We start from the raw sequence: 27,927 nt of genomic DNA, 5'->3' as shown, positions 1-27,927 counted from the left end.
ACACACACACACACACACACACAGAGTCACTGTTTGTTCCTTTTCCAGTCCTAGAATACATTCTTCAGATAAAGGTTCATTGGTCCTAGAATATATACTTCAGATTTAAAAACAAACAAATATAAAAGTATGCATGTGTGTGTGTGTGGGGGGGGGGTCTGTGATATATATACACACATATATACACATATACATATGTATGCTTTTAAAATATTTTAATTTATATAAGCTCTATATTAAAATATGAAATATGTAGGGGTGCCTGGGTGGCTCAGTTGGTTAAGTGTCCAACTTCAGTTGAGGTCATGATCTCATGTTTTGTTAGTTCAAGCCCCACATCGGGATCTATGCTGACAATGTGGAACCTGCTTGAGATCCTCTCTCTGTCCCTCCCCACTCACATGTGCTCTCTCTCTCTGTCAAAATAAACATTAAAATTCTTAAAAAAAAATAAAATATGAAATACATATTTTAAAATATAAATGTACACATACATAAATTTTTTGTTTATTTTTTTTTAATTTGAAGAATGTATTCTAGGGTCAAAACCATTTTGAAACCATTGATCTAGCCCAACTCGTTCATTGTGGAGACAAGGAAACCCAACTGCAGAGAGGCAGAATGACTCTTTCTAGGTCATCTAGTTAGTCAAAAGCAGAACCACGAGAGGAGTCACTGGCCAGTGTTACCTGGCACAGCCCTGATTTCCAGGCAGGGTGGCACAGCCTCCTCCCACCTGTGCTCCAGAAGGCTCTGGGCAAGGGTGGCAACATAACAGCTCAACAACATGCAGGTACCAGGCTAAGCAAGGGTGCGGGGAGACCAGCACAGAAGATGGGCATCCTGCCCAAGGCTTGCCAAAGTCACGAGCCCATTGCTTACTTCATGTCTAACCCCCCAAAAAGAGAGGCATGAACCGACACCACACACACACACACACACACACACACACACACACTGGGGTGTTAATTCTCCAGTGAACCAGCTGCTAACTCAGTACCTTGAGGAAGTGTTTATCATCCTCATGTTTCTTTCTAACTTCTTCCGACTGTGTTTGGTAGATTTCAAATAACCTCTGTGCCACGTTTCTCAGAGCCGCCGCTCCTGCTTCTCTGGAAGCTTCCAGCTAGGAAAAGAGGTCACTGTGTTATGTTTTGACATTTACAATAAAAAGGGTTAAAGGCAGAACAGTTTGGCAGGCAATTAAAAGCAGAAAGGCTGGGGGCGCCTGGGTGACTCAGTCGGTTAAGCATCCGACTTTTGGTTTCGGTTCAGGTCATGATCTCGGAGTCATGAGATGGAGCCCTGAGTTGGGCTCCACACTGAGCATGAAGCCTGCTTGGATTCTCTCTCTCCTCTCTCTCTGCCCCTCCCATGCTCACACATGCTCTCTCTCTCTCTAAATAAATAAATAAATAAACTTTAAAAAAAAGGTTGTAACTGTACCATTTGCACCCTCCTAGACAATGGATAGGAGTAAAGACACTATTATCTGGTAAGAGGAAAATGTAAAATGAGAAGCAGCCTATTTAGGGAAACTGTCATGCAGAAGGATTTGCACTGGCCAGGCCAAAGCAAAGCTCCACAGCCCATGTCCAGCATTTAGAGACTGCACCCTTCCAAGAGTTCCACGGTGCCTTATCAGCTTATACACTTATTTACAGGCGTTTTATCATCGATGCCTACAACAGTACTAAAATATGCATTTTCCTAAAATAGCGGTGGGACAAGAAGGAAGTATGAAGGGCAATAAAGCTGAAGTGTCATGCATCTCTCAAGGATTTAACTTAAAGAAATAAACAGGGATGGCCACAAAGATTTACCGTCACTGCAAGGACTGCATACATAATAAACCAAAACAAACAAACAAGCAAATAAATAAATAAATAAATAAAGCATTCAACAATGGATTAATCAAGTAAAATAGAGAGACCTTTGACTCTGAGTGCTCTAATTAATATTTATTAAACATGAAAGCCTTTAAAAATTTATTTAGTACGAACACTTCACATGAGACCTATTTAAGGGTAACGACACCATATTAACTACAAGTACAGTATTGTACAGCAGGTCTCTAGAATGGACTCATCTTGCACGGCTGGAATTTATACCCATTGGATTTTTGTGAGATCTGATTTTCAATAGTAAAAACAGTCTCCAAAATAAACCCGTGGGATTTATGAAATGGAAAAGTGTTTCTCTACATTAGCTGAGCATACTTCTGGGTCTACGGATACATAAGGATGTCTGTCCGCTCTCACACATCCATGAAACCTACTGTCTCAAAGGCCTAACACTACAAAAATTTAGAAATTTCTCCCAGCAACCATACCTTGATTTTCAAGACTTCATTCTCTTTGTTCATTTCTAAGAGCTTCAGGTCTTTTCCTTTCATCCTTTCCACGAGCAGATGCAAACTGCAATACGAGGGATCCATTTCAGAACCAGAGCCGCTGTGAATGTTTGGGCAGCGCTGAAATGAATAAACATGAAAATCAGAAACCTTACTATTTCTTTCCTCTACAAACTTTGACAGCAACAATTGTCGCTCACTATTCCATATGCCAAAAAAAGATCCAGGTTGGCACAAAATAAATCCTTTGACTTTCGAATACCAATGAAGAATTCTAATTGAAGTGGCTGGCCTCTATATTTGCTCAAATTTGATTAGATTCTTAGATTAAAAGGAGGTAGACGTACATCTTTTGTACCTTTTATATTTCCTACAGTTTTAAATTCTTTTTTGAAAGTTTATTTATTTATTTTGAGAGAGACGGACAGACAGACAGATAGAGGCAAGGAGGGGCAGAATCCCAAGCCTGCACTGTCAGTGCAGAGCCCGATGTGGGGCTTGAACTCACAAACCATGAGATCAAGAGCCAGACAACTGACTGAGCCACCCAGGCACCCCATTCCTACTGTTTTAAATATACCATTAAGTCATTTTTTAAGAGCTAAATGGTATCTACAAGGCCAGTTGTCTTTTTTTCTTTTTTAATCTAAGTCGTAGACATAAATGCATTTTGCTTATATTGTATTACAAACTAACACAATCAGACTTAAGAGTTACAATACATAATATTCAATGTTCAATGATGCCTACTGCAATCACCACATAGTACATTTCCAGAGATGTCGGGACCGAATGTTACTGCCTGTGTGACTCCAAGTAAACTCTAGCCTACTGAAAATACACTTAGAACATAAAATAAATCTCATCTGGAATCAAGACATGTGGAAGTGGAAAGGGAATATGAAACCATCTAACTCAATTACGTCAATGTTGCAGATATGAAAAATGAGGTACTGAGCCCAAGTTTACATAGTAAGTAAGTGGGAGAGCCCATGATACAGCTTCTTGCGTATCTATCCTATGCTTTCTGCTCTTCCAAATTATTTCAAGATGCACCAAGGAATTATACAATTCTCCATAGCCTACAATTATATAATTAAAAAATAATAACTTCTATTTTTAGTAAGCATCTATCATGTGCCAGGTAATCTTTTAGATGTTTTGTAAATACCCCTTTGTCTGAATGCTTAAAACGCTAGAAGGCACTACGTCCACTATGTCCAGATGAGAGTTTCACTAAGAAGTCCAAGGTTATACCTAAAATAAATACCAGAACCAGAATGAGAATCCAAGCTTGTTTAACAAAGCCAATATTCTTTCCAATACAAAATATGGGCTACATTAACAGAAATAAAAAAACAAAAAAGAAGGGGGGGGTACCTGGGTGGCTCAGTCGGTTGAGTGACTCAGTCGGGTGACTCTTGGGTTGTGATCCCATGGGTCAGACTCATGGGTCATGATCCCATGGTTTCATGAGTTCAAGCCCCACGTCAGGCTCTCTGCTGACAGTGAGGAGCCTGCTTGGGATTCTCAGTCTCCCTCTCTTTCTGTTCCCCCCGACCCCACCACTCATGCTATCTCTGTCTCTCTCTAAATAAATAAATCAACAACAACAACAAAAAGAATATAGTGTTTTAAAACACACACGCAAAGATACAAAACAGAAATATAGTCACCATAATTCTGTCATGGTTTTTTTTCTATTCCAGACCCTACTCTATACTCTTACTCTCTCTATATAGAGTAGGAGTTATTTTGGTTTTTACTTTGTTAAAGAATACTTGCTGGGAAGACTCTAGTAGAAGGTAGATTGTGGGCAGCAGTAGATACCTACAAAGGTCATGGATCAGTGCATCTCAAACTTTAATGTGCATATGAATCACCTGGTGAGAGATCTGGTTAAAATGCAGATTCGAATTCAAGAGATCTGGGGTGGAGCTCCAGATGCTGCCTTTCTAAGGAGCTCACCAGGGGCACCTGAGTGGTTCAATCCCTTAAGGTTCCAAGCTCAGGTCATGATCTCACGGTTCGTGAGTTCGAGCCCCATGTCAGGCTCTGTGCTGATAGCTCAGAGTCTGGAGCCTGCTTCAGATTCTGTGTCTCCCTCTCTTTCTGCCTCTTCCCCCCTTTTTCTCTCTCTCAAAACTAAATAAACATTTAAAAAAAAATTCTAAGGAGCTTCCTGATACTGCTGCTGCTGCTGGGACTACAGCCCTCACCTTAAGAGCAACACAGCCCTAGATCATTATGGCTAGATTCCTACAGGGACACTGTTCAGATATTGCAAGGGGCAGGGGGTAGGGGGCGGTGGGGCAGCAGCTACTTAGATGCTGGTACTTGTCTGCTGACCATCTGAGATTTGAGATGACCAGGGCAGACACATTGGCAACACAATTCATGTCCATTCCTAAGAAACTACTCCTATCAAGGTCACCAACAACCTCCCCATTGTTATATCCAATGGTCAAGGTTCAGGCCTAAATTTACTTAGCTCATAGGCACCATTTGACATAGTGGCCGCTCCCCACTTTCTGAAACCTTTTTTTCACTTGTCTTCAGTGCCTCCGCCCTTTCCTGTTTTTTCTTCTAATTTATTAGCTTCTTTTCCCAGCCTGATGTGATGCTTCTCCTTCTTCTCCTTCTTAAGTGTTGGGTATCTCGGAACTCAGTGGTCAAATTTTCTGTTATTCCTATCTACACTCACATACTTGGTGATCTCCTCCAACATCAGAACTTTAAATGCCATCCTTATTCCCAAAGTTTCTGCCCTATGGCCTAGACCTTCTAGCCCAGACCTCTACCTTGAAACCCAGAATCAGATACTCAGCACCCAATAGAAACCTCCACTTAGAGGTCTAATAAACAACTCAATATAACCAAAATGGAATTTTTTATCTGTCCCATCATTCACAAACATTAACCTTTTTTTCCAGTTCTGAGCACTTACTTTAAGAAAACATTTGGGGCTGGTTGTGTTAGTTTGGGAGGTGGAGAATGATGAAGGGAACTATGTTTATGCCTCATATCCTGTGTTCTGCTTTCTCTGTGGCCATACTACATAGTGAGCAACACTGACATTGACAAGGTGCACTTGGCTCATATGAGCTCTAACCTGGCATAATCCAAACAAGGCTAATATAGATTGCTTAATGTTAGGTATATAAAGCCAGCTACAAGAGAAAGGGTGCATTTAAGCTTATCAATTGTCTAATCACTCGACCAAATGGCCTAATAGCTTCAACTCTGTGTCCACTGGTGTGACTGAGGTGAACCTAAAAGCTTGTACCTCTATCAGTTTTTTTGGAAATGTTGCTGCCATATATCCTGACTGGGCTGACATCTCCTCATATACTTTAGACAAGTAAGCCCCATTTAGAATATTCAAGAAAGGTCCAGTCATTGCAATCTGAGGCTACTAATAACATCTGTGGTTAAATATTTCATACAAATGCCTATTAACATCTTCAGATACTGACAAAATATTTAACGCTCAACATTCAAAGCTTCAAAGAATAATTTAATAATTATCTTAAAAAGTTATTTAAATTAAGTTTATACTGTTTTATGTTTATTTACTGAAGGAATAAAGTGGTACATGTGAGTAAATTCATTACCTTTGTTTCTAGTTTGTGATTTGTACTGTTACGTCCTACTTCGTCTTTAAAAATTTGATTTCGGATCTTTTCCAAAGTAGTTCGGATCTAGGAGAAAAAAAAAATATTCTATTTTTTTTTTCAAAGGCATTTAATGCCAAACACTTCTTTCTTTATACCAGCTACAGCATACCTGATTTATCTAGAAAGTAAGACAAAAATAACTACCACCAACCTGACTTGCATTTAGGCTAATATTGTTTAGATTGCAGAAAATGAGCATTTGGTCTTTATAATTCTTTCTCAGTCGAACTAAAATATAGCCTAATTGAATATTATACTATAAAATAATTACTGTATAGTAATTAGTATTTAATACTATTTAGTTCTATTTTTCCTATGTAGTAATTTAGTACTAATTTACTATTTAGTAATTACTATAAAACAATTACTATTTAGTAATCACTACAAAATAATTACAGCTTAGTAATTATTTTGTAGTAATTACTAGCTAGTAATTACTGGAGAATAATTACTATTTAGTAATTACTACAGAATAATTACTAAGAGAAGATCATACAAATTTATGCATGAAATAGAAGTTCCATGTCTTATTGACCTATGGAATTGCAAGACACTCAAAGATGAATTAATTGATCTGAATAAGTTACAAACTGTCTATTTCCAAATTTTTCCATCTGTTCTAAGAAACAGTTCATAAAAAATATATAGTTTTGTCAGTCATTATCATTGGATTCTCATAAGATTTCACATTTTTAATGAAGTAACATGCCAACATGTAGTCACTGGGGACAACAACCCTGAGCTGTGAAAAGGAACCAGGTCAGGAGAGACAGAGGCTCAGCAAGACACATAAACATCTACTTGGGAACATAGTATCAGCACTCATGAAACATCTGAGAAATGATATAAAACAGTAGGAAGTGCAGAGGTGAATAGTGTGGGGCAAATTAAGTGCTGACAGGTATTCTGAACCCTTTTGGCCCATTATTCAATTTTACTCCACATGTGGGAGCAGAGGTTCATATCCTCAAGAGAAGTTTACCAAACGTGTTGAAATTTCAACTATCAAGATTGTCCTTTGCCCAATGTGTCCTCACCTGTTCTATGGAGGGAGAAACAAAGCCCACCAATCCAAATTAGGTTTCATTTAAAAAAATCATATGCTGATATGATTTCCAGCACCTGCATACCTTTTTCACATATTCAGTCTCTTCAATAATCTGAGCTGATGTAGACTCATACAAGGCAGAATTATCTTCTATTTTACCCCTTGGGGGGACCTCTGTGGTTACGGTTACTGTTGTCATTGTGAATTCTGGCTCTAGGAAAACATAAATCAGTTAGACAAAACTAACTTCTTTGGTGATATGATATAATACGGTTCATAAACTAAAAGAAGGTCTATATTAGCACTGTCATGAACTATAGTACAAAATCTTATAAATTATTGATATCTGTATATATCCATAAATCTAGGAATTAATATAAAAACAATACCTGCTGAAGCATTCACTGATTAGAAGTGTAAAAATCAAATTATCTGAGAAGGAAAAATGTAAAGTGTTTTTTTTTTTTTTTTAATTCTACATCATATTGGACTGTACGACCTCATGAGTAGGGACCACAACTTATTCATCTTTATATTCTAGCACATTGTTAAGTGCTTAATAAATTACCGTAGAACTAAAATCATATATTATAACAAAATCATATGTATATATCACATATATAAGTGATATGTACCTGTATAAATATATGTAAGTGATATTTACATATATACACATATATCTATATTAATGATATATACATCTATATACACATATGTATATAAGTGATATATGTGTATATACATACATACATATGTCACTTAGATACAAATATATTCATGTATATATCACTTATATACAATATACATTATACTTTATTTATCTCTCAATAGCTGTAAAGGTCATCTATGGGAGAACTATTTATAACAGAAAATTATTGGGAAAAGCCCAAATACCCACGAAAAGAGGACCAGTTGAATAAACTAGCTACTGCAATGGAGTCTTCCCCAGGATGCATTATTCAATAAAAAAGCATGGTTCAGAAAAGGAAATATAAAGGATACATAGCATCATAATATCTAAAAGAAGGGAGAGGTGGATAGAAAGGGAAAACCTGTGATTTAAGTTTTGACATTGAACAATGTAATTATTCTACCTAATTATAAAATAAAACTAAATTAAAAAGAAGATGAAATATTTCAAGATAAGAAATAAAACAAATGAATATATCCATATATCAGGTTGGTGACATATCCACATGAATTATTTGAAGTGACTTTAAAACAAACCCAGGGACTATTTATCCCAGGTGAGCTATGCCCTAAGAATAGAAAGAATTGCAAAACAATTGGGGTGCCTGGGTGGCTCAGTCAGTTAAGCATCTGACTCTTGGTTTCAGCTCAGGTCATGATCTCATGGTTCATGAGTTCAAGCCCTGCATTGGGCTCTGTTCTGGCAGTGTGGAGCCTGCTTGGGATTCTCTCTCTCTCTCTCTCTCTCTCTCTCTGCCCCTCTCCTGCTTTCTCAATCTCAAAAAAAAGAAAATTGCAAAACAATCTTAAACTACACTCACTAATAATATTGTTAGTGGAAATATTGGAGTTGCAATTTTGAAACAAGTATATGCACATAGATGCATAATGTAGAATAAAGCCACAAAGCCATTGTCTTAACATCATTAGGAACCAAGATTTTGAGCATAAGAGAAAAAAACCCTACAATTATAATAAAAAATGTTCTGTAAAAACCTTATAATCCAAACTGAAATTATGTGTATAAAATAATGATTTATCTTCCTTTAAAAATGTATATTCCAGGTTTGGACACTCCAAAATTTAGAAATACAAGCAATTAATACTCCCAGTGCCCAGACTGTGTTCCCAGTACCATTTTCTACAAAAAGAAACCACAGCCTCTTGAACGATTAAACTTTGGACAAGAAACGTACAAAGTGATTTCGAGATATCTTGCTATACCAGAAGGCAGAAAGTGATCAAATACTACTCAAATAAGACACAAAAATCAAGCTGACAGAGGAATGAATAAAAGAAAGATTGAAACATATAAAAAATTTTGAAGGGCCCCTGTGTGGCTCAGTCGGTTAAGCGTCTGACTCTTGGTTTTGGCTCAGGTCATGATCTCACGGTTCATGGGTTTGAGCCCTGTGTTGGGCTCCGAGCTACTGGTGTGGGGCCTGCTTGGGATTCTCTCTCTCTCTCTCTCTCTCTCTCTCTCTCTCTCTCTCTCAAAATAAATAAATAAAAACTTAAAAAAAAAGAATTTCTACTAATAAATCCAAATGGACTGATGGAATTAGAAGACTATATTTTGCAATCTCTTAGGAGGTAATGGATCTAAACAATAGCTATCAACCAGTCCTAAAATCATTAGGTGAGAGGTTGATGAAGAATGCATTAACCTGGGGTACCACACTAATCAATCTTAACATAAGTAGAAAGAGACAACCAGGTACTTTGTCCTCTAGATGTGGTACAATCATAAGTAGAAAGCATCACCCACAAAGTATGCTTAAAAAAAAATGAACTTGAATCTGATCAAGCCTCTATATCTAAGGACAGTGAGTATCTGAATAAGAGGGAAATGTTCAATGACTCTACAAGGGTGAAGGTTGCGATCGGCCAAATCCCAATTATGTGAAATTTTACAGGAAAATAACTAGTTCGTTCCACAAATTAATTATATAAAGGAAGATGGGGGAGAAGAGAAGGAAAATTGCCATAAATTAAGGCTCTTAAGAAACATGTGACCAAATGCAATATCTGGATCTTCTTTGGCTCTTGATTCAAATAAACCAGTTACATAAAGTCATTTTTGAGACGACTGGGGGGATTTTAACACTGACTGGATAATAGATGATGTTAAAGAATCACTAGTTTTGCTAGGTATGATATTAGAATTATGATAGGTCTTTTGAAAGATCTTTTCTGTTAGTCATAGAGACTGAAATATTTGCAGGTAAAATAATATTACATTTGCAATTGCTGTAAAATGCTCTAGTAGAGAAAAAAATCTGGTGGGGTAAAGATGAAAGAAGTTTGGCAAAATGCAGGGAGTTGTTGAAGCAGGCAAGGGCACACTCCTCTGTCTATTTCTGTTTGAAATTTTCATAATAAATAGTAAAGAACAAAAAAAAATAAAATAAGTAAAACGAAATGCCCTGTGAGGTAGGATTATTCATATCACTTTGCTGATAAGGAAGCCAAGACTCCCGTAGGTGGTAACTTACCCAAGGTCACAGTAAAACTAATAGAGCTGTAACTCAAGCCTTTGTCTTCTGGACACCAAGTTCAAGGGTGTTTCCATCACATTAAGCCTGGCTTCCCTAGTGAGAAAAAAAAAACACCAAAAATATTTAAAATTTATCAATGACCTGTGCTGTTAAAGCACACAAAGAATTTTCTTATTTTTTGCTAGCATCATTTTAAAACCAGATAGCTTCTGGGATAACTCAAAGCCCTGTGTTTATCCTTTAATCTTCAATGAAATTGACAGAGTATTCCAAGAATTTTCCATTTTATCATAAATCCTCTTAGCCACAATGGCTTCTATTTGTTTTGCCTGAGGTTGATTTGGCAGCTGCAATTCAGCAAGTCTTGTTTGCAGTCTGTGAGTGGAGGTGCCTCTGGTACTTAGTCCTCTGACATCTCTTCTGGGATGAAGTTCTTGGTCCCCAAACAGCATTTAAATGAAACTTGAAATAAAAGCAACATCTACAGAGACAATAAATAGTGTGTCTATAAACTAGAAAGGCACGGTCAGCAAACCATGTGAGCCCAGTCTGGCTTCCCACCTACTTGCAAAGCCTAGGAACTAACAATGGTTCTTACAGCTTTTAATGGTCCAACACACACACACACACACACACACACACACACACCAAAAATCAAAACAAGAACAACATTTTGTGCCGCATGAAAACTATATCAAGTGCCGATTTCGTGTCCACAATGAAGGTTTACGATAAACACAGCCATTCATTTACATAGTGTCTGTGCTTTTGCTTTCACAGTGGAGTCGAGTGGTTCTGACAGGGAAAATATGTGGCAAGCAACATCTCAAATATTTACGATCTGGTCCTTTACAGCAAAAGTTTACTGCCCCCTGGGTTAGGGTGTAGCACAACCTGTGGGAAAATATAGGCAAGCAGAATAATCAGTTGGGCCTGAGTTCTGTTTTGTTCTCCAGTTCAGTCCCCCTTGATCTATGGTCCCAGTTGATTGATTTGCATTCTTTTTTTCTTTTTAGTGCATTACACACTGTGTACATTAACAAATGATAAGGGGCATTTCAGAACAGGAATTAACCACTCTTCAGAAAGGGTTCTGATGGATTCTCACAGTCTTTCATAATTTGAAAATCACATTGGGCCTCATGTTATATATCCTAAATACACTCTCTTTCATGCCTTTTATTCTTTTTTTTTTTAATTTTTTTAACATTTTATTTATTTTTGAGACAGAGAGAGACAGAGCATGAACGGGGGAGGGGCAGAGAGAGAGGGAGACACAGAATCGGAAGCAGGCTCCAGGCTCTGAGCCATCATCCCAGAGCCCAACGCGGGGCTCGAACTCACGGACCGCGAGATCGTGACCTGAGCTGAAGTCGGACGCTCAACCAACTGAGCCACCCAGGCGCCCCTCATGCCTTTTATTCTTAATATCAAGGAATTATGCTCCTTAATCATTGATATTTCTCAAATTATCGTATCTCCTCCACTCACTGGTTGGGCTATCTTAAACAAGTTACATAAAATTTTAGCCTCGACTTACCTGTATCTGTAAAATAGAGGTAAAACACCTACCTTTGTAATTTTTTAAAAGTTTATTTATTTATTTTGAGAGAGTGAGAGCACGAGTGGAGTAGGGGCAGAAAGAGAGGGAGAGAGAATTCCAAGCAGCACAGAGCCTGACATGGGGCTCGAACTCACAAACTATGAGATCATCACCTGAGCAGAGATCAAGAGTCAGTTGCTTAACCAAGTGAGCCACCCAGGCACCCCTCTGAGCATTTTTTTTAAATGTTTTATTTATCTTTGAGAGAGAGAGAGAGAGAGAGACAGAGTGTGAGCAGGGGAGGGGCAGAGAGAGAGGGAGCCACAGAACCTGAAGCAGGCTCCAGGCTCTGAGCTGTCAGTACAGAGCCTGACGCGGGTCTGGAACTCCTGAACCACAAGATCATGACCTGAACTGAAGTCGGTGGCTTAATGACTGAGCCATCCAGGTGTCCCTGAGGGTTTTTTTTTTTTTTTCAGTTTGTTGGTTGCACAAGGCACTAATGGACAGTAATGGTTCATATGGTCACTCCTATTATTTTATATTATTAATAACCACAGAAGACGTGCAGCCTATAACAGAGGGGCAGTTCATGCTTATCTGGTTGCAAAGTTTATATCCAACTCTATTCAAATGTTCTCTCTTTGATTCAGGAAATTTTTGCGCCCTTGATTTGTATAAAGAAGTCCAAGGGGAGCTTAATCCAGCAAAGTCCAAATTGCCATATGGCATTACCATCCTGGGGAAAATCCATCTTAGCATTTGATTTCTGCCAGGAGTAGATTAGGCAGATAAAATTTTCAAAACAAAACACAATCAGTTAATTAAAGCGAGAAAAGAATTTTATTTGTTTTATGCTAGAGTGACCGAAGAGAGCTTCCAATTGGCATCGTGCCAAAAGGTGTTAGTTTCTAGATCAGGGCTTTTTGAGCAGGGCTCCCAGGAGGAAGGAGTGGTGCTAAGTAAACAGGGCTTTGCCACCTCCACGTGAACCAAAGCAGTTCTGCTTTGTTCTGTCACACACTGAATTGTTCTACGAGGCTTTCTGTGAAGAAAGAACATTCTACAACTCGGCACTCAGCAGCTGTGTGACCTTGGGCAAGTTTCTTAACTTCTTTGTGCCTCGGGTTCCTTAGCAGTAAAATTCAGATAAAATTAATAATGAATAATGATAGAAATAATAAACAATATGAGGTTGTTTGTGAATTAACATTTTCCAAGCACTTAAAACAGCACCTAGCACATAATAAATGATTTGTATGTGTTTGTCCAATGAGTAAATAAAATATGTATCCATTATCCACAATGACTGCTGGTAAGCAATCTGAGTAGTAGAGAAGAAGAACCAGGTAATATTTCAAACAGTCTGCAGACTGAGCGGGCTATAAAGGAAAATCTGCTTCTGGGATTTTAAGACTGGCAAATCCACGGTATTGGTTCTTTCTCAATAACACATCAATAATTCATCACCTGATTAAGCTAACATATAATGAGTAGTTTACAGTGTATAAAGCAATTCATAAGCATTAATTGTAATCTGTGTGATCAACCAACACATCCATGGGCGCCCAGGATAATGTAACTAAACCTACTTCTCTATTTAATGACATAAGAATGGCTTATCCGTTATACAATAAACACATCAAAGGCCCTGTTGTGGAGCTGAATTTTGCTCCCTCCCCATTCCTATGTTGAAGTCTTGACCCCCAGTATCTGAGAATGTAACCTTATTAGGAAATAGGATTATTACCGATGTAATTAGTTAAACGAAGTCACACTGGAGTAGGCTGGGCCCTTCATCCATCATGACTGGTGTTTTTATAAAAATTTGGACACAGAGGTACACAGGAGAATGCCACATAAAGTTGAAGATAGAGAACAAGGTGATGCTTCTACCTGCCAAAGAATACCTTAAAATTGCAAGCAAACCACCAGAAGCTGGAGGAAAAACATGGAACAGACTCTTCCTCACAGCCTCGGAAGACCCCACCCCGACCAACACCTTGACCTTGGGCTTCCAGCTTCCACAACAGTGAGACAAGAAATTACTACGTTTAAGCCACTTAGCTTGTGGTACTCTGTCAGAGCAGTCCCAGGAAATGAATACGGGAACTGTTTATACTCTAGAGATGCTAACAAAGGTAACCTTTGATCGATTCATTCATATATTAAATATTCATTAGAATACAGCTGTGTCGGGTGCTGTGGCCACAGAAGTGCACCAGACACCCTGCCTTCTCGGGACTTTCAGTACGGAGAGGAGACAGACATTTAACAAACCAGTGAATACACAGGGAATGTAGCGAGAGGTGGGTGACAAGAGTGATGGAGAAAAGTCGCGAAGGGTAACAAAATAAAAGGAGGTGCTGTTTTGGGTCAGTGGTGAGGGAAGGCCCATCTGAAGAGGCGGTGTTCAAGCAAAAGACTTGACTAAAAAGACTGAATTTGTGTGGCCACCTGGGAGAAGAGGATGCCAGGCAAAGCGGGGAGCAAGAGAAAGGCTGGAAGTTGCTTGGAATAATGTTCTTGGAACAACAAGGTATGCAATGTAGCCTGCCACTTCTTTTTCTTTTCTTTCAATGTAGCAGGGATTTTTTTTTTTTTTAAGACTGAAACTTGTTAAGACTTCCAGTTGACTAGAGGAGGTGTCTCCTTAGCTACTTCAAACAGGTCTACTCCTGGCTGGTATGGCTCTCTCAAGGTTGAAGGAAAGGCAGGGTGTAGCAAAGTGCGGGAGAAAGTGTGCCACAAGGCATATGCAACTGACTCCAGGTCCGTGCACAGAAGGGACAGTAAAATTCAGCTGACTGCACAGCGGTATTCTCAACTCACTTCTATGGGCGTTACCTGAAAGGCACCATGGTGGATACGTGCGTGTTTTGACTGTCCAGCACTTGAATCTCCTCCCCAGATTATGTGGAATCACACCTGTATGAGTCTTTGCAGGAAAGATCCCTTACTTGTTCTTCCTCACTCCCTGGGGCTGGAGAAAGTGAGCCACTTGAGTGCTCCCATCTGGAAACAGCACTCAGGGATTGGCCCTTGGCATGTTGAAGCTGGAGGCAGTGAAAGCCCCATAATTCTCCTGGGAAGGGAAGGAGCCTGGCATAGAGCGGGGCTTTGTGTCCAGATGGCAGCAACACCAGTGGTGGTATCTAGGGACCAGTGGCGATGCCAGGACTCTATCTTACTCTCGTGACAGACTGATCTTTGATCAAGTACCAGCACACTGGATTCTTCCATTTCCAAACCAGTAAGCTCCTTTTCAACTTAAGTTGTCTAGAATCAATTCGCTTAACTGACTGGTTTGCAACCAGGAGCCCCGACTGGTTTTAGCACAGTTTCTGAGTTGTCAGTTTCTCGGTTCTGAGCTAACAATATTGAATATTGTTTCATCATTCTTGGTCACTATTGTTTGGAGCTTAGATATTAGAAACTGAAAAGGTAAGTTGCAATAAAAGTGAACAAGGGTAATTAGGTTATGTGAGGGAAAAAAGCTAACATATCTCCAAGCCCTTGGCGAGACTGACCGTGTGCTGAATATTAAACAGCACACCTGTTCTGCAACTACATTACACAGCACAATGGTGACATCCAGTGTCAGCTGGCTAAATCTCAGGTGACTGTGCAGTTTACCTGAACATAACAAAGAGTATTTCAAAAGCCATGCATGTTAACACTGAGCTCAAGTAATAATAACATTGTTTTCAAGTAATAATCTAAGATTTTTTAAGCAGAATTAATTTTACTCATTTGTGACACTCATATGTATACAAACATGTATCTACATCATGACCCATGCTATAGAAAGCTCTTAGATATGAAATAAAAGCTATTTCATTTTTTAAAAGGATCGAAACATTGGCACAAATAAAATATACAAATAAGTGCAATTGACAAACACTGTGCCATTTACTAAAAATCATTTTCCCTATATTGTCAAAATTGATCATTACAATATACTGTGCTATATCTATTATCTGTATATCTGTGGCTATATTTAAATCCACCCATATACATAGGTATAATGCAACCAAGTCACAGAAAAGTGATATCAGTTTTTCAGGGTCATAAACTGACCTCTCCACTTGAGCCCAGGTGAAGTGACCTTAAATCCAGGTATCTTTGTAATGAAATAATCTATCTTCATAGTTCATTGGCATAATTTGAAATTTTGAAAACAGCTGAGGATTTCACCTAGTGCCCAGTATAGCAGCTAAACCACAAAAGGTACAAATCACATGAATCCATTCCAATTTGGGGAAGACTAGGGAAAAGAGACCAGAGCCTGCTGAGTGCCTACTATATTCAAGCTAGAGTTTGCTGCCTTTAATAATCCTCATAAACACCCTGAGAGGTTGGTGTCATTATTCCCATTTTACAGATGAGGAAATGAGGCTGAACAAGATTAAGCAAAGACAGCTAGTGCATGATGGTCGTGGATCGCAAGCCATAAGTCTGCTGGCTCTTTCTAATTTACTACCTTGCTTTCTGCTGAATTCTGAATGGGTTTCTAAGTCTAATTTCTTAGGCCCAAGTTAGTATAGTAGTCAGGTCACTAAGTAACAGTCAATTTACTCCTGCTGTGAGCTCCCCAGTGTGTCCTTTTGAAACATGAGCAGATGTTTCTGTCTCAGTAGATTTATTCCACAAACCGAAGCAGTATGGCTTCATGGTGTAAAAAACGGTGGGTTCGGACCGCAGCTTATTGAGGACATTTGATTACAGGACATCACTTGGAAGTGTCAATGTCTAAGCTCAGCTGTCCCCTCACTATCCACTCTCCACCACCCACCCCCAATCAGTCAACTATTCTTTCTGCTCTGACCTCAGTTAACAACTCAGAAGCCACTTACGACTTATCAGTGAAGAGAAAATGAAAAGCAGCACACATTAATGATCTATATCTGAGTCATGGGTAAATTTACAAGGAAGGTGCCCTTTCGGAAAATTTCTGTTGTGGCTTTATAAAATATTTGAAGAGTGGAGGGCTCCGGAATCTACTGCATGTCTTTAGCTTCTGAAACTCATCTTGGAATAGTTTCGCTTCAACATAATTTCCTTCATTGAAAAAATTATCTACTGAGGGGGCAAGACAGAAAATACCAGGTTTGAATGAGGATGTAGAACAGCTGGAACTCCTGTCTGTTGCTGACAGGTATGCAAAAGGGGCAGCCATGTTGGAGAGCCCTTAGGCTGTTTCTTATAAAGCTATGCACACACTGTACAACCCAGCAATCCCACTTCTAGGTATCAACCCAAGTTAAATGAAGCTCTATGTTCCATAAAGCACAAATGTTTCTATTTGCCAAACACTGGGAAAAATTCAAATATTCATCCACAGGTTGAATCTCAGTCATCAATAGGGAAGAATGAACTACTAGGACAACTGGGTGGCTCAGTTGGTTAAGCGTCCAACTCTTGATTTTGGCTCAGGTCATGATCTAACAGTTCGTAGTATCGAGCCCCACGTCAGGCTCTGCGCTGACAGTGTGGAGCCTGCTTGGGATTCTCTCTCTGACCCTCCCCTGCTTGATTGCTCTCTCTTTCTCTCTCAAAAAAATAAATAAACATTAAAAAGAAAGAATGCGTGCATGTCCCCACCAATTTCAGAGCATATAAAAGTGGGAAGGGCAATGACAGGTTCTTGTAAATGGTATATGACTCTTAGAAGACATTTGGAATGACACTGTCAGTGGAAGTCTAGAAAAATGCACTTCTTCTAGAAGTTTTTGAACCTTACCAAGTTAAAAAAAAAAAAGGCATTACCAGTGGAGACTGATTAATTCATCCAATCACAGATCATCAAAACCACAGTGTTCTCACCCAAGGGATTTCAGTAAGTTGTTCCAGTATTTCAAGCAGAAAGAAGAAGAAGAAAAAAAAACGAGTTCTATTCAGCACATTCAGCTTTGGAAAACTACATTATTTAATCTAAACTATCTTGCTTTCAAATTTTAGAATTTTAAAAATAAAATCCTTTGCATTCCAAGTCGTCAATAAAATCAACCTTTAAATTATATTAATGCTCTTTTTTCCCCAATAGGAAAGTGTAATGTCAGCAGTAACTTCCACGCATGAAGAGACATATTGTCTTCTCTTGAGTTTCACAGAATCTACCAACTTTGAATAGAAGGGTTTCTACTCAACCAGAGAAATCCTTCTAAGAGGATCTTTAAGCATAAATTGTCAAGTGTAACCTAAGAATGCATTTGCTGTAGTAGTCCGCACAAAGCAGGGTGAGTGGGGGTTCTGACTGAGCGGCTGTTCAAGGTTCCTGATTCCTAAGAGAGGGAAACCAAAGGTCAATGCTTTTGCAGTGCTAAAAATTTCTGATATGCTTTACGTTAAGTGTGCCATTAAAATATGTTATTAGGAAGCACTCATATTTTTGAGAGTACTTCAGTTATCACTGTTAAGTAAAACAATCATCAAAATTCGCCCACTCTAAATGCATCATTTGTGAAGAGCAGGTAGCAAAGGAGATGTAGTCTCTTCGCAAATATTAATGTCAAGAGTGAAACATCTTCCTGCGCCTGCGTGGCTCAAGTTGGTTAAATGTCCGACTTTGCCTCAGGTCATAATCTCACGGTTCATGGGCTGACAGCTTAGAGCCTGGAGCTGCTTTGGATTCTGTGTCTCCCTCTCTCTCTCCCCCTCCCCTGCTCACCCTCTGTCTTTCTCTCTAAAAAAATAAATAAACATTAAAAAAAATTTTAAAAAAAAGAGTGAAACATCTTCCGAGTCCAACCTAGAATACCAAATGACTCATGCTTTGTGTTCCTTGCACAGGGTTGACTATTTACTCTTTTTGTGGGAGCGTCATAGAAAGATCACAGTTATGGCAAACACAGAAACTATTGGTGTATTCCATACCATGAATACATTTTTCATAAGTATAAATAAGAGGTTGGATCCTACAATTATTTCACATTATGCTACCATGGAAGCTGGGCCACAGTATCTGTCTTACCACTTAAAGGTAAATGCAGAAATATCTACCCGCTGGTGAACAAAATGTGGGCTAGCTACACCACGGAATGAGTATTAGTTAGCAATAAAAAGGAACCAACTACTGATACATGCTACACCTCATGTATGAACCTCAAAAACACTGTTCTACGTGAAGGAAACTAGATGCTAAAGACTATATATATTTTGTCATCCCATTTGTGTGAAATGTCCAGAAAGTCAAATCAAAAGAGAGAGAAAATAGATCAGTGGTTGTCTGGGAATGGGGTTGAGGACTGTCATAACAAATAGGCAGGTGGAGTCTTTCAGGGATAATGAGAATGTTCTAAGATTGGATGGCAGTGATGGATTGGCCTCTGGTCACAATTCCATAAATTTACTAAAAATCATTGGATTACACACTTGGATATATTTTACGGTATGTAAAGTATGCCTCCAATAAGCTGTTTAAAAAAAAAAAAAACAAAACAGCAACAACAACAACAAGCGAAAATACCTTGGGTAAAATAAGTCTTTTCCTCTGGGGTAAAATATAATTGCAGTCATATTTTTCTAATTTATAGGACAAAATAATCTGATAAGATAGAAGCTTCTCAATTTGAAGTTTCTCATTCATTGATTTATATGCTAAATTACTGGCATCCACAGTGAAAGTTTGGTTTTTATTTAACTGGCATGAAATTGATAGTTAGCTATTTCAGGCTTAATATCTCAATTTTTCTTAATATTAAACCCAGAACACGTGATTTCCAAGTTCTTCCCCAACCTAAGCAAAAGAGAAAAACACTGACCTGAATAAAATATAAGTTCCTTTACACTTTTGAGAGTTGACTATTGAAATCCGTACAGAGTGTGTGATTTGAAGATGATCTAGTTTCAGTTACTGTCAAAATTGATGGATGATCGTTGATACGGTTCTTATCTATGAGCTTCAGGTATCCTGGAGGACTCCAGCATTGTGTAAATTCCACGAGGACAGGAATGTGACTTATTTCTTACTTACACAAAGCTGTATCCACCGCCCCCTCCTGACTTGAACTCCGAACACGGTGGCCTACTCAACAGGTGCTCAAGAAATGTGTGAGTGGGCCCACATATGCACCAATTATTGTCTAACACTGAATGTGCTCACACTCTTGCTTTTGTTTTCTACAAACCCATGTAGATGACTGTTTTCACGCTTCTTAAAATGCAAATTCACTTGAACATGTTATTAAGTTGATAATAACATTCTGCCATTATGAACTTTTCTATTGATAAATGGCTTATAATTTTTCTGTAAATATCCCAGTTCAAAAGGTTTGAAACCACTCCTTTAAAATACTTTTAGATTCCCTTCAAAACCTTCCGCCCCTTCCTTTTTCAGTCATTATTCCAAACAAATAAATATACACCTAATTTTTCAGCGTCAGTCAGGATTTGGATGGCAACTCAAGCCCGCTGTCCAGCACATTGTAAATCAATCGGCTAACAAATAACATGACTGTTATTATTAATTCACCAAATCATAAAGGTGAATGATATAACTGAAATAGTGTCGGTATTTACTTCAAAAGTCTCTTTTTAGTTAGTGCAAGTTTATCTACCAAATTTACTTAGCAAATCACAAAGACAGGAAACTTATGAAATTTGCCAGAGTCTCAGGACGTGTAAGCTGTTTTCATTCTTTCTCTAAGTAGCTGAGCAGCCACCAGGGTATTCCCTGCCTTAGGCACAAATTCCTCTGTGTCAGGGACCTTCACTCTCAAACTCTCAGTGTTGGGGAGGGGTGGGGCTGTGAGAGAGGGAGAGGGAGACAGGCCAGTAAAGGAAACAACAGCACCAATTGTGTCTGCCAGGGTACCTGAGACTCTGGCTCAGATCATATTTCTGAAAAACCAGGCTTCTGCAGAACTGAAGATTTAATAGCATTAGGCAAAATCAAAAGGACAGATTATCTTTTCCCTATTGCAAATGCAGAAGAATTCCCTTTGATGCTTCATTTGGTCTATGGATACCAAGAAAGTAAAGAGAGTTTTGATTCCTAAAATAACAACGATAGTATAAGGGTAATCAGACACAGCCCAGTCATGTTTGGGGCTAAACGCTTCTTCTGACCTTACATATGTCTATCCCCCCCCCCTTCTGAAGAAGGCTGAAAAGCTTACAGCCATGTCTTCACCCAAAGTAGCCAAAAACTACTTTTGCACTACGCTGCGCTATTCTTCAGTAAGATAATACTGCTCCTTTGCACAATTACCCAGCGCTCTGTAACTTCCAGCTCCACCATCCCAGGATGGTAGCAAACTGTCAACCAGTGGGCAGTTCTCTTTTTGCTACACCGGCGGCTACAGAAGCCAGCACGAATGAACGAAGGGTAAGACAACCACCTTTATTCATTCATCTGTGCTCTTAAACATTGTGGGCCCAGGTGACCTGTCAAAGCAACCATGCGGGCGTTCCAAGGCGACAGCAAGTCTTCCGGTCCTCCCAGTCGTGGAGACCTCCTGGCAAAGGAGGTCTAACCTAAAACACTGACCTAAATAAATAACCAGGTGTGCACCGGGCTAAGGAGGGTTGTTCTTTCTCCCGGGGGGGGGGGGGGGGGGGGGGAAGGCAACTCTTTCTCTTCCAGAGCAGAAACTTCTCAGCCAAGGAATCAGAACCCAGGACACAGAGAGGTTTACAGAAAGGAATATCCTCCTCACCAAGACCGGTGTGTGCCCGGGGTGCACTGAGCTGCTCCGAGGGCCCCGGGCGCCCACTCACCTGGGCGGGGGTGGCGGGGAGTGGCCTGGCGCGCGCCACAGGGGCTGAGATCGCCGACCGCCGGGGCTCGCCTCCCAGGGAGCGCGCTGAGCCAGTGCGGGGTCCCGGCGCTGCTCTCCCGCCTCTGGCCTGGGTGGGCTCCGTGGGGCGCCGGTGGCTCCTCGGTGTCTAGATTGGGCTCCGCCCCGCAGGGCGCGTCCGGGGCAGAGTTCGCCGCCGGGGAGACTCCGGGGAGGAGCCTGGGCTCCCGCCGCGCCCCGGGGCACCGGCCCTGCTCTGCGCACCCGGGTGTGCGCTCCCCGCACCCCCCGCCCCCCACTTCCCGCCGCCCCAGGTCCAGAACCCTGCACGCCTCTCCGTAGAGTGATGTGAAGGGGGTATCGTTACTGCTTTTGAGGAAGGTTCTGTTTGCACTCTCAGTTCGCAAACTTTTGTCTTCGTGGTTTATCATAAAACTTTTGATTGTAGAGTAATTTTAGATTTAAGAAAAAGTTGCAGAGCTAGGACAGACTTCCCTAAACCCCTCAGCCCGTGCCCCCTTGATATTCACACCCCACGTGTGTGTATGTTACACGGGTGCAGAGTACATTTGTCAAAACTATGAAATTAACATTGGCATGTTGCTATGAACTGAACTCCGTCTTACACAGATTTTGCAAGTTTTCCTGTCTGTTTCAGGATCCCCCAACGAGGATTGCACCCCGCATTTAGCGTCTTGTCTTGGTGTGTTAACAGTTTCTGCGTCTCGTTTTTCTTGACGGTTTTAAAGGATTCTGCTAAGCTATATTGTGGATAGCTCTCATTTCGTTTTGTGTGATGTTTTCCTCATGATTAAAGTGTGGTTATGGGTGTGGTGGAGGAAGACCACAGTGGGCAAGTGCCTTTCTCATCACCGCCTTCTGTCGGGATACACCATAGCAAGGTGAGTTAACATTTATCACTTGGTTAAAGTAGTGTCTGAGAGCTCTCTCCACTGCACAGTTACTGTTTTTCTTTTTCCATACTCTTTTCTTTGGATGGGAGTCACTAAGTTCAGCCCATATCAAGAGAAGAGGGTGGGGAAATCAAACTCCACCTAGAGGGTGGGAAAGCGTATCTACATATATTACTGGAATTATTCAGTAAGGAGGATTTATTCCACCTGTCCCATTTATTAATCTAGTCAATCATATATTTATATCAGCATGGACTCATGTATGTTCACTTTATACTTTGTGCTATAATGAAATACTATATTATTTATTATGTTGATCAAAGTGTTCCTGCTTTGAATACTGGGAACTCTTTGAGGCTGGCTCCTGTGTCCCTTTGAAAGTTCATAAACATTTAGGGCTGGGGATAAAAACCTCACTAGTTATTGGCTCCACCCCTATCACATTTAACAAATGTAGAAAACTGAAGCCCCAATCCCCTAATATCGAAGGGCTTTTCTGAATCTTCCTGGGAATCCTATGATTACTGGTTTCCAGCCTGGTAAAAGAAAGGCAAAAGAAATTCTTCTTGGTTTGGTTGTTTGTTTGTTTGTTTTCCTAACAGGTGAACTTGTGGATTGGGATCCATCCGGAGAAGTTAAAGTTGAGGTTTCTTTAGGTAAATTTTGGTTAACTAATCCTTGTGTTTCTATTAAATAGATATATGTATATTCACAGACAAACCATGTTCCAAACTTAGCCATGGGTATTTATAACTGCTTTAAACATTGAAGAAATCCAGCTGCCAAAGATCCTTTGTTACATTGCTTTAGATTGCTCATGTTTGCATTTGCAAGCTGGTCCTGTAAACATGACATTTCCTCTTTCTGAGCTGGAATCTCCTTCAGCAGTTGATGCTGGCCTGCCTTCTGTGACCTTCACCTCTCTTTCTGCCTTTAACCTTTCTTGGAGAGAGGAATCTACCCCATTAGTCCTGGGTTTGCCAGGGAAGCACAGGATGGATTGACCAGTGAGTAATCCAGCTCCACTGAGGGAAGAGATTTTCTACTTTTTAAGCATTTTTGACAAAGTTACTAAAAAGAATATACTTAGGTATTTGTCCATTTTGGAAAATTAAGCTTTTCCATATTGTATATAAGTCCTAGCATAGCCCAGAGAAATTGACAAGATTGGTGGTGAAGGTGAGATATCTGTGCACTTTCCTGGAGAGAGAGGATTTTAACTGAAAGTAGTAATTTTAAAAACATTTTTTTTCAATGTTTATTTATTTTTGAGAGACAGAGACAGAGCATGAGCAGGGAAGGGGCAGAGAGAGAGGTAGACACAGAATGGGAAGCAGGCTCCAGGCTCTGAGCTGTCAGCACAGAGCCTGACGCGGGGCTGGGACTCTTGAACTGCAGGATCGTGACCTGAGCAGAATCGGAAGTCCGACACTTAACCGACTGAGCCACCCAGCCGTCCCTGAAAGTAATAATTCTAATCGGTATCGAGTACTGACTGCATTTCATTGTTCTGCAAATGTACTATTACCTAAATAATTTTAATAACTCTGTGGGGAGGAGAGCAGGGAACCACTCAGGATTAACGAGAATGTGGAACTATAAAATATTAGTAAACTACATAGTGCTGCTCAAGAGAATCCATAAACCGCCCTTAAATTTAAAACTCTAGTGGTATGTCTTACAGGATGGAAATTGAGGGAAGGGGGCTCAATGTTTATGGATTTCTCTTATAGCTATAGCATTTGATTGCTATTTTTATGACAGAATATACATAAATCATTTTAAGTAACCAAATTTTCTGAATCTGCTTTTCTTCACATTTTACCTACCCTTATCCACATTAAAAAAAACAAAAGTATTGGTATTTTAGTATTATATGTTTTTTGGAAAGGCTTGGATTGGTTTGGCTGGGTAGGGACTAAAGCACCTCAAACCACCCTCACGGAATAAATATTAGGACCCTGTGTAGGGCGTTCACCAAAACGGAAGGATTTGGGAGGAGAAAGAAAGTACCAGATGCCATCTTGCCTCCCAGAGCACATGACACATTGTTGTCTGGGTTAAAAGAGGGTCTGACTGTAAATCAAGAACCCACATTAAGAGCCTGTGCCTCGTAGCGTTCAGACTGGGGCTCATATTTGGAACCACTGTTGTTTGTTTCTGTTGGGGGTTATTTGCTAAAAGGAAATTTTATATATATTTTATTTTTTTATTAAAAAATTTTTTTTAATGTTTTTTATTTATTTTTGAGACAGGGAGAGACAGAGCATGAACAGGGGAGGGTCAGAGAGAGAAGACACAGAGAGGGAGACACAGAATCTGAAACAGGCTCCAGGCTCTGAGCTGTCAGCACAGAGCCCGATGCGGGGCTTGAACTCACGGACCGTGAGATCATGACCTGAGCCGAAGTCGGCCGCCCAACCGACTGAGCCACCCAGGTGCCCCTATATAATATATTTTAAAATGCAAGCCCTACCATGTCATTTCTGTCCCCTCCACCCCCCCCACCCCCAAACACACACATTACACACACACACCACCACCATTCATTAGAAAACTTTGCTGTCCCCTCGTGACCTCGGGCTTAGAGCCTAACCCTCCCCAGGGCAGAGAAGTCCTCACCTCCATCTTTCCTGCTCCCTCTCTTGCCACATTGCCGCACTGCTTGCCAGCGAGGTGCGATGGCTTATGGTGTTCCAAACCCACTCTTGTATCTCACTTTATTCCTTTTTGCTCTAGTTCCCCCCACACACACACACACCCTCACCCCACAGACTAGAATGCCCTTTCCCCTCCTCTTTGCCTGGAAATTCCTGCTCACTTTATTCTGTATGTATAGGGAAACCTTCCCTTGAGATCCCCCACCGACTTTGAGCACCCCCGTAGATCTTCCCACAAAATTCTCCCTATGTTGCATGTTATTGTATTCGTTTCCCATGGCTGTAACAAATGACCACAATCTTGGTTGTGGGCACCTGGGTGCTTCAGTTGGTTAAGAGTCCGACTTCAACCCAGGTCATGGTCTCCTGGTTCATGAGTTCAAGCCCCGCGTCGGGCTCTGTGCTGACAGCTGGGAGCCTGGAACCTGCTTCCAGTTCTGTGTCTCCCTCTCTCTCTCTGCCCTTCCCCTGCTTGCGCTCTGTCTCTGTCTTTCTCAAAAATAAAAGTAAACACTAAAAAAAAAATTTAAATGCGCATTTATTATCCAACAGTCTGTGGGTCAGAAGTCTGACCTGGTGCTCACTGAGCTAAAATCAATACATCGGCAGGCTGCGCTCCTTTCGGAGGCTTTAGGGGAGGATCTGTTCTCTTGCGTCTTCCATCCTTTCTAGAGGCTGCCTGCATGTTTTGGTTTCTGGCCCCTTTCTCCAATTTCAAAACCAGCAACACTTCTCTCTCTGACTCTCCCTCTTTCACTTGCAAAAACCCTTGTGATTTCATTGCATTCAGCTGGATAATCCAGGATAATCTCTCCCATTTTAAGATCTTCATGGTAATCATAGCTGCAAAGTCCGTTGTGCTATGGGAGATTACATATGCAGGGATGCGCAGGTCCCAGAGGTCAGGACACGGACTTCTCTGAGGGGCCATCATTCTGCCCGCCACACTGTACTGCTAAATCACTTTTATATTTCAAGTTTTGTTATTAAATATTTTATCTTGTATGGCACAAAATCAAAATGCTGGGCAAAATTATGAAGGAGTCATGCTCCCATTCCTTTTTAGTGATGCCCTGCTTGCCTTTCTCCTCCTTTCTCTCCCCTTCCCATGGCACCCCCACAATGCCACCCTAAGGGGCGAGTACCTGATGGTGGGCGATTTTCCAAATTTTTTTTCTCCCCCATACCTATAGCCTTCTTGAGCTTTCTGGGACTTGCTGAGTGGAGAAGAGAATGTAAATGTAGAAATTAAGGCATTTGGTCCTGACAGAATTGAACTCTGTAGGCCACTGGGAGTCTCGCAGACTGAATTCTGACCCAGGGAAAATGCACTGTACCTAAATGTGTCTCACCAGCTTGGGACAGCAATCCATCTACTCTATGCAAGCTGCTGTCCTAAGTGCTGGGGTCAATTTTTATCATTTTAAAAGTTTTTTTTTAATGTTTATTTATTTTTGAGGGGGGTGGGGCAGAGAGAGAGGGGAGCAGAGGATATGAAGGCGGCTCTGTGCTGACAGCAGAGAGCCTGACATGGGGCTCAAATTCAAGAATTGTGAGATCATGACCTGAGCCGAAGCCTGATGCTTAACCAACTGAGCCACCCAGGCCCCCCAACTTTTATAATTTTAAATTTCATTGAATTTGTACTTTAAATGGGTAAGTCACATATGTGCATGGAAAATAACTACACATACAATTACATAGAAAATTAAAATATTTCCAAACAACAAACTATCACTGACCAGTAGGAGACCTAACCAGTACTAAAAGACTGAGAGAGAGAGAGAGAGAGTACTGACTTCAGTCAGTGCCCTAGGGAAATCCTCAATAGGAGTAGGATTGGAACTGGGTTGTAAGTATAAATACCACGTTATATGAGAGAGCATGGGAGCCTTTTGAGCTCAGACACAAGCAGCAGCACAAAGAGAGTACATGTTCAGGCAGATTTGTGAGCTACTAAGCAGACCAGTCCAGCTGGACCACAAGAGACTAATAGGAGACATAACAGAGAGGTGGGAGCAAATCAGGTGTAAAACACAAAAGGTTCAGGTAATATATTTTTCTTGTCCATCTCTTCTAAGAAAAGAAGGAAAAAATCACTGTAGGAAATGAAGCTCCGGGTATTGTTATGAGTTCATAAGTAAAACCCTTCACAAATGTTTATGAACAATAAATCAGCATCTGCTTGTATATACAAGTCTGTCTAAACAGGTGAATCTTTTTCTAAGACTCCTTTGTCATAATGGACACAGAAACCATAACATAACCAAGGGTAATGTTCAAAATATGTGCCGATTGAGGAGTGGCACCAGCCAATCAGAAAAGCCTCCAGCCATAATGAACTGGTAATGGATGAGGCAATGGGGTTCAGCCGAAGGATATCATTATTTACAATTATTACCGCTGTCTCAGCGTAACTAGATGTTCTTTCATTTTCTTTTAAAAATTCTCTTTCAAAGCACACAGTTGGGTATGTTCCTTTGGACTTAATAAATTCTGATTGTTACATCTTTTTTTTTCTGTGATGAGCTTGGTTCTCTCTGCCTCAGCAGTAGCTGGAGTAAGAAGTGTCATTTCCTGTCATAGACTCTGGGCCTGGAGTTCTCTCTTGTCCAGCAAGAGACTGGACACAGGATTGAAATGCTAGAGAGGCTAATGTCCAGGAGGAGACAAGAGACCCAAGTAAGGGTCCTTGCTGTGTTTTTATTAGGATCGGAAGACTTACAAAGGTGATGGACATGCACAAAGAAACAATGAAACCGTGAACATGAACTCATGGGCGTGAGGGAAAGGGGGTTTTGAAG

The 27,927-nt window shown here is 40.4% G+C and overlaps 1 protein-coding gene across 2 annotated transcripts in view; it reads right to left on the bottom strand.

Moving 5' to 3' along the window:
* The window catches only part of CCDC68 (coiled-coil domain containing 68), a 51,356-nt gene extending 29,691 nt beyond the window's left edge, over positions 1-21,665 (bottom strand). For both annotated transcript variants that reach the window (XM_049619977.1, XM_049619978.1), the window contains exons 1-6: positions 21,530-21,665; positions 10,264-10,359; positions 7,161-7,291; positions 5,968-6,054; positions 2,333-2,473; positions 1,001-1,126 (exon numbers count right to left, since the gene is read on the bottom strand). In XM_049619977.1, coding sequence (XP_049475934.1) covers positions 1,001-1,126; positions 2,333-2,473; positions 5,968-6,054; positions 7,161-7,277 — 471 coding nt within the window. In that variant the 5' untranslated portion in view covers positions 7,278-7,291; positions 10,264-10,359; positions 21,530-21,665. The remainder of the gene's footprint in view (positions 1-1,000; positions 1,127-2,332; positions 2,474-5,967; positions 6,055-7,160; positions 7,292-10,263; positions 10,360-21,529) is intronic.
* Between the last annotated feature and the right edge of the window lie 6,262 nt (positions 21,666-27,927).

Source organism: Panthera uncia (genome assembly GCF_023721935.1).
Source record: "Panthera uncia isolate 11264 chromosome D3 unlocalized genomic scaffold, Puncia_PCG_1.0 HiC_scaffold_8, whole genome shotgun sequence".
NCBI lineage: Eukaryota > Metazoa > Chordata > Mammalia > Carnivora > Felidae > Panthera > Panthera uncia.
The sequence above is the reverse complement of the archived record's forward strand: the minus strand, read 5'-3'. Positions and strand labels throughout refer to the sequence as shown.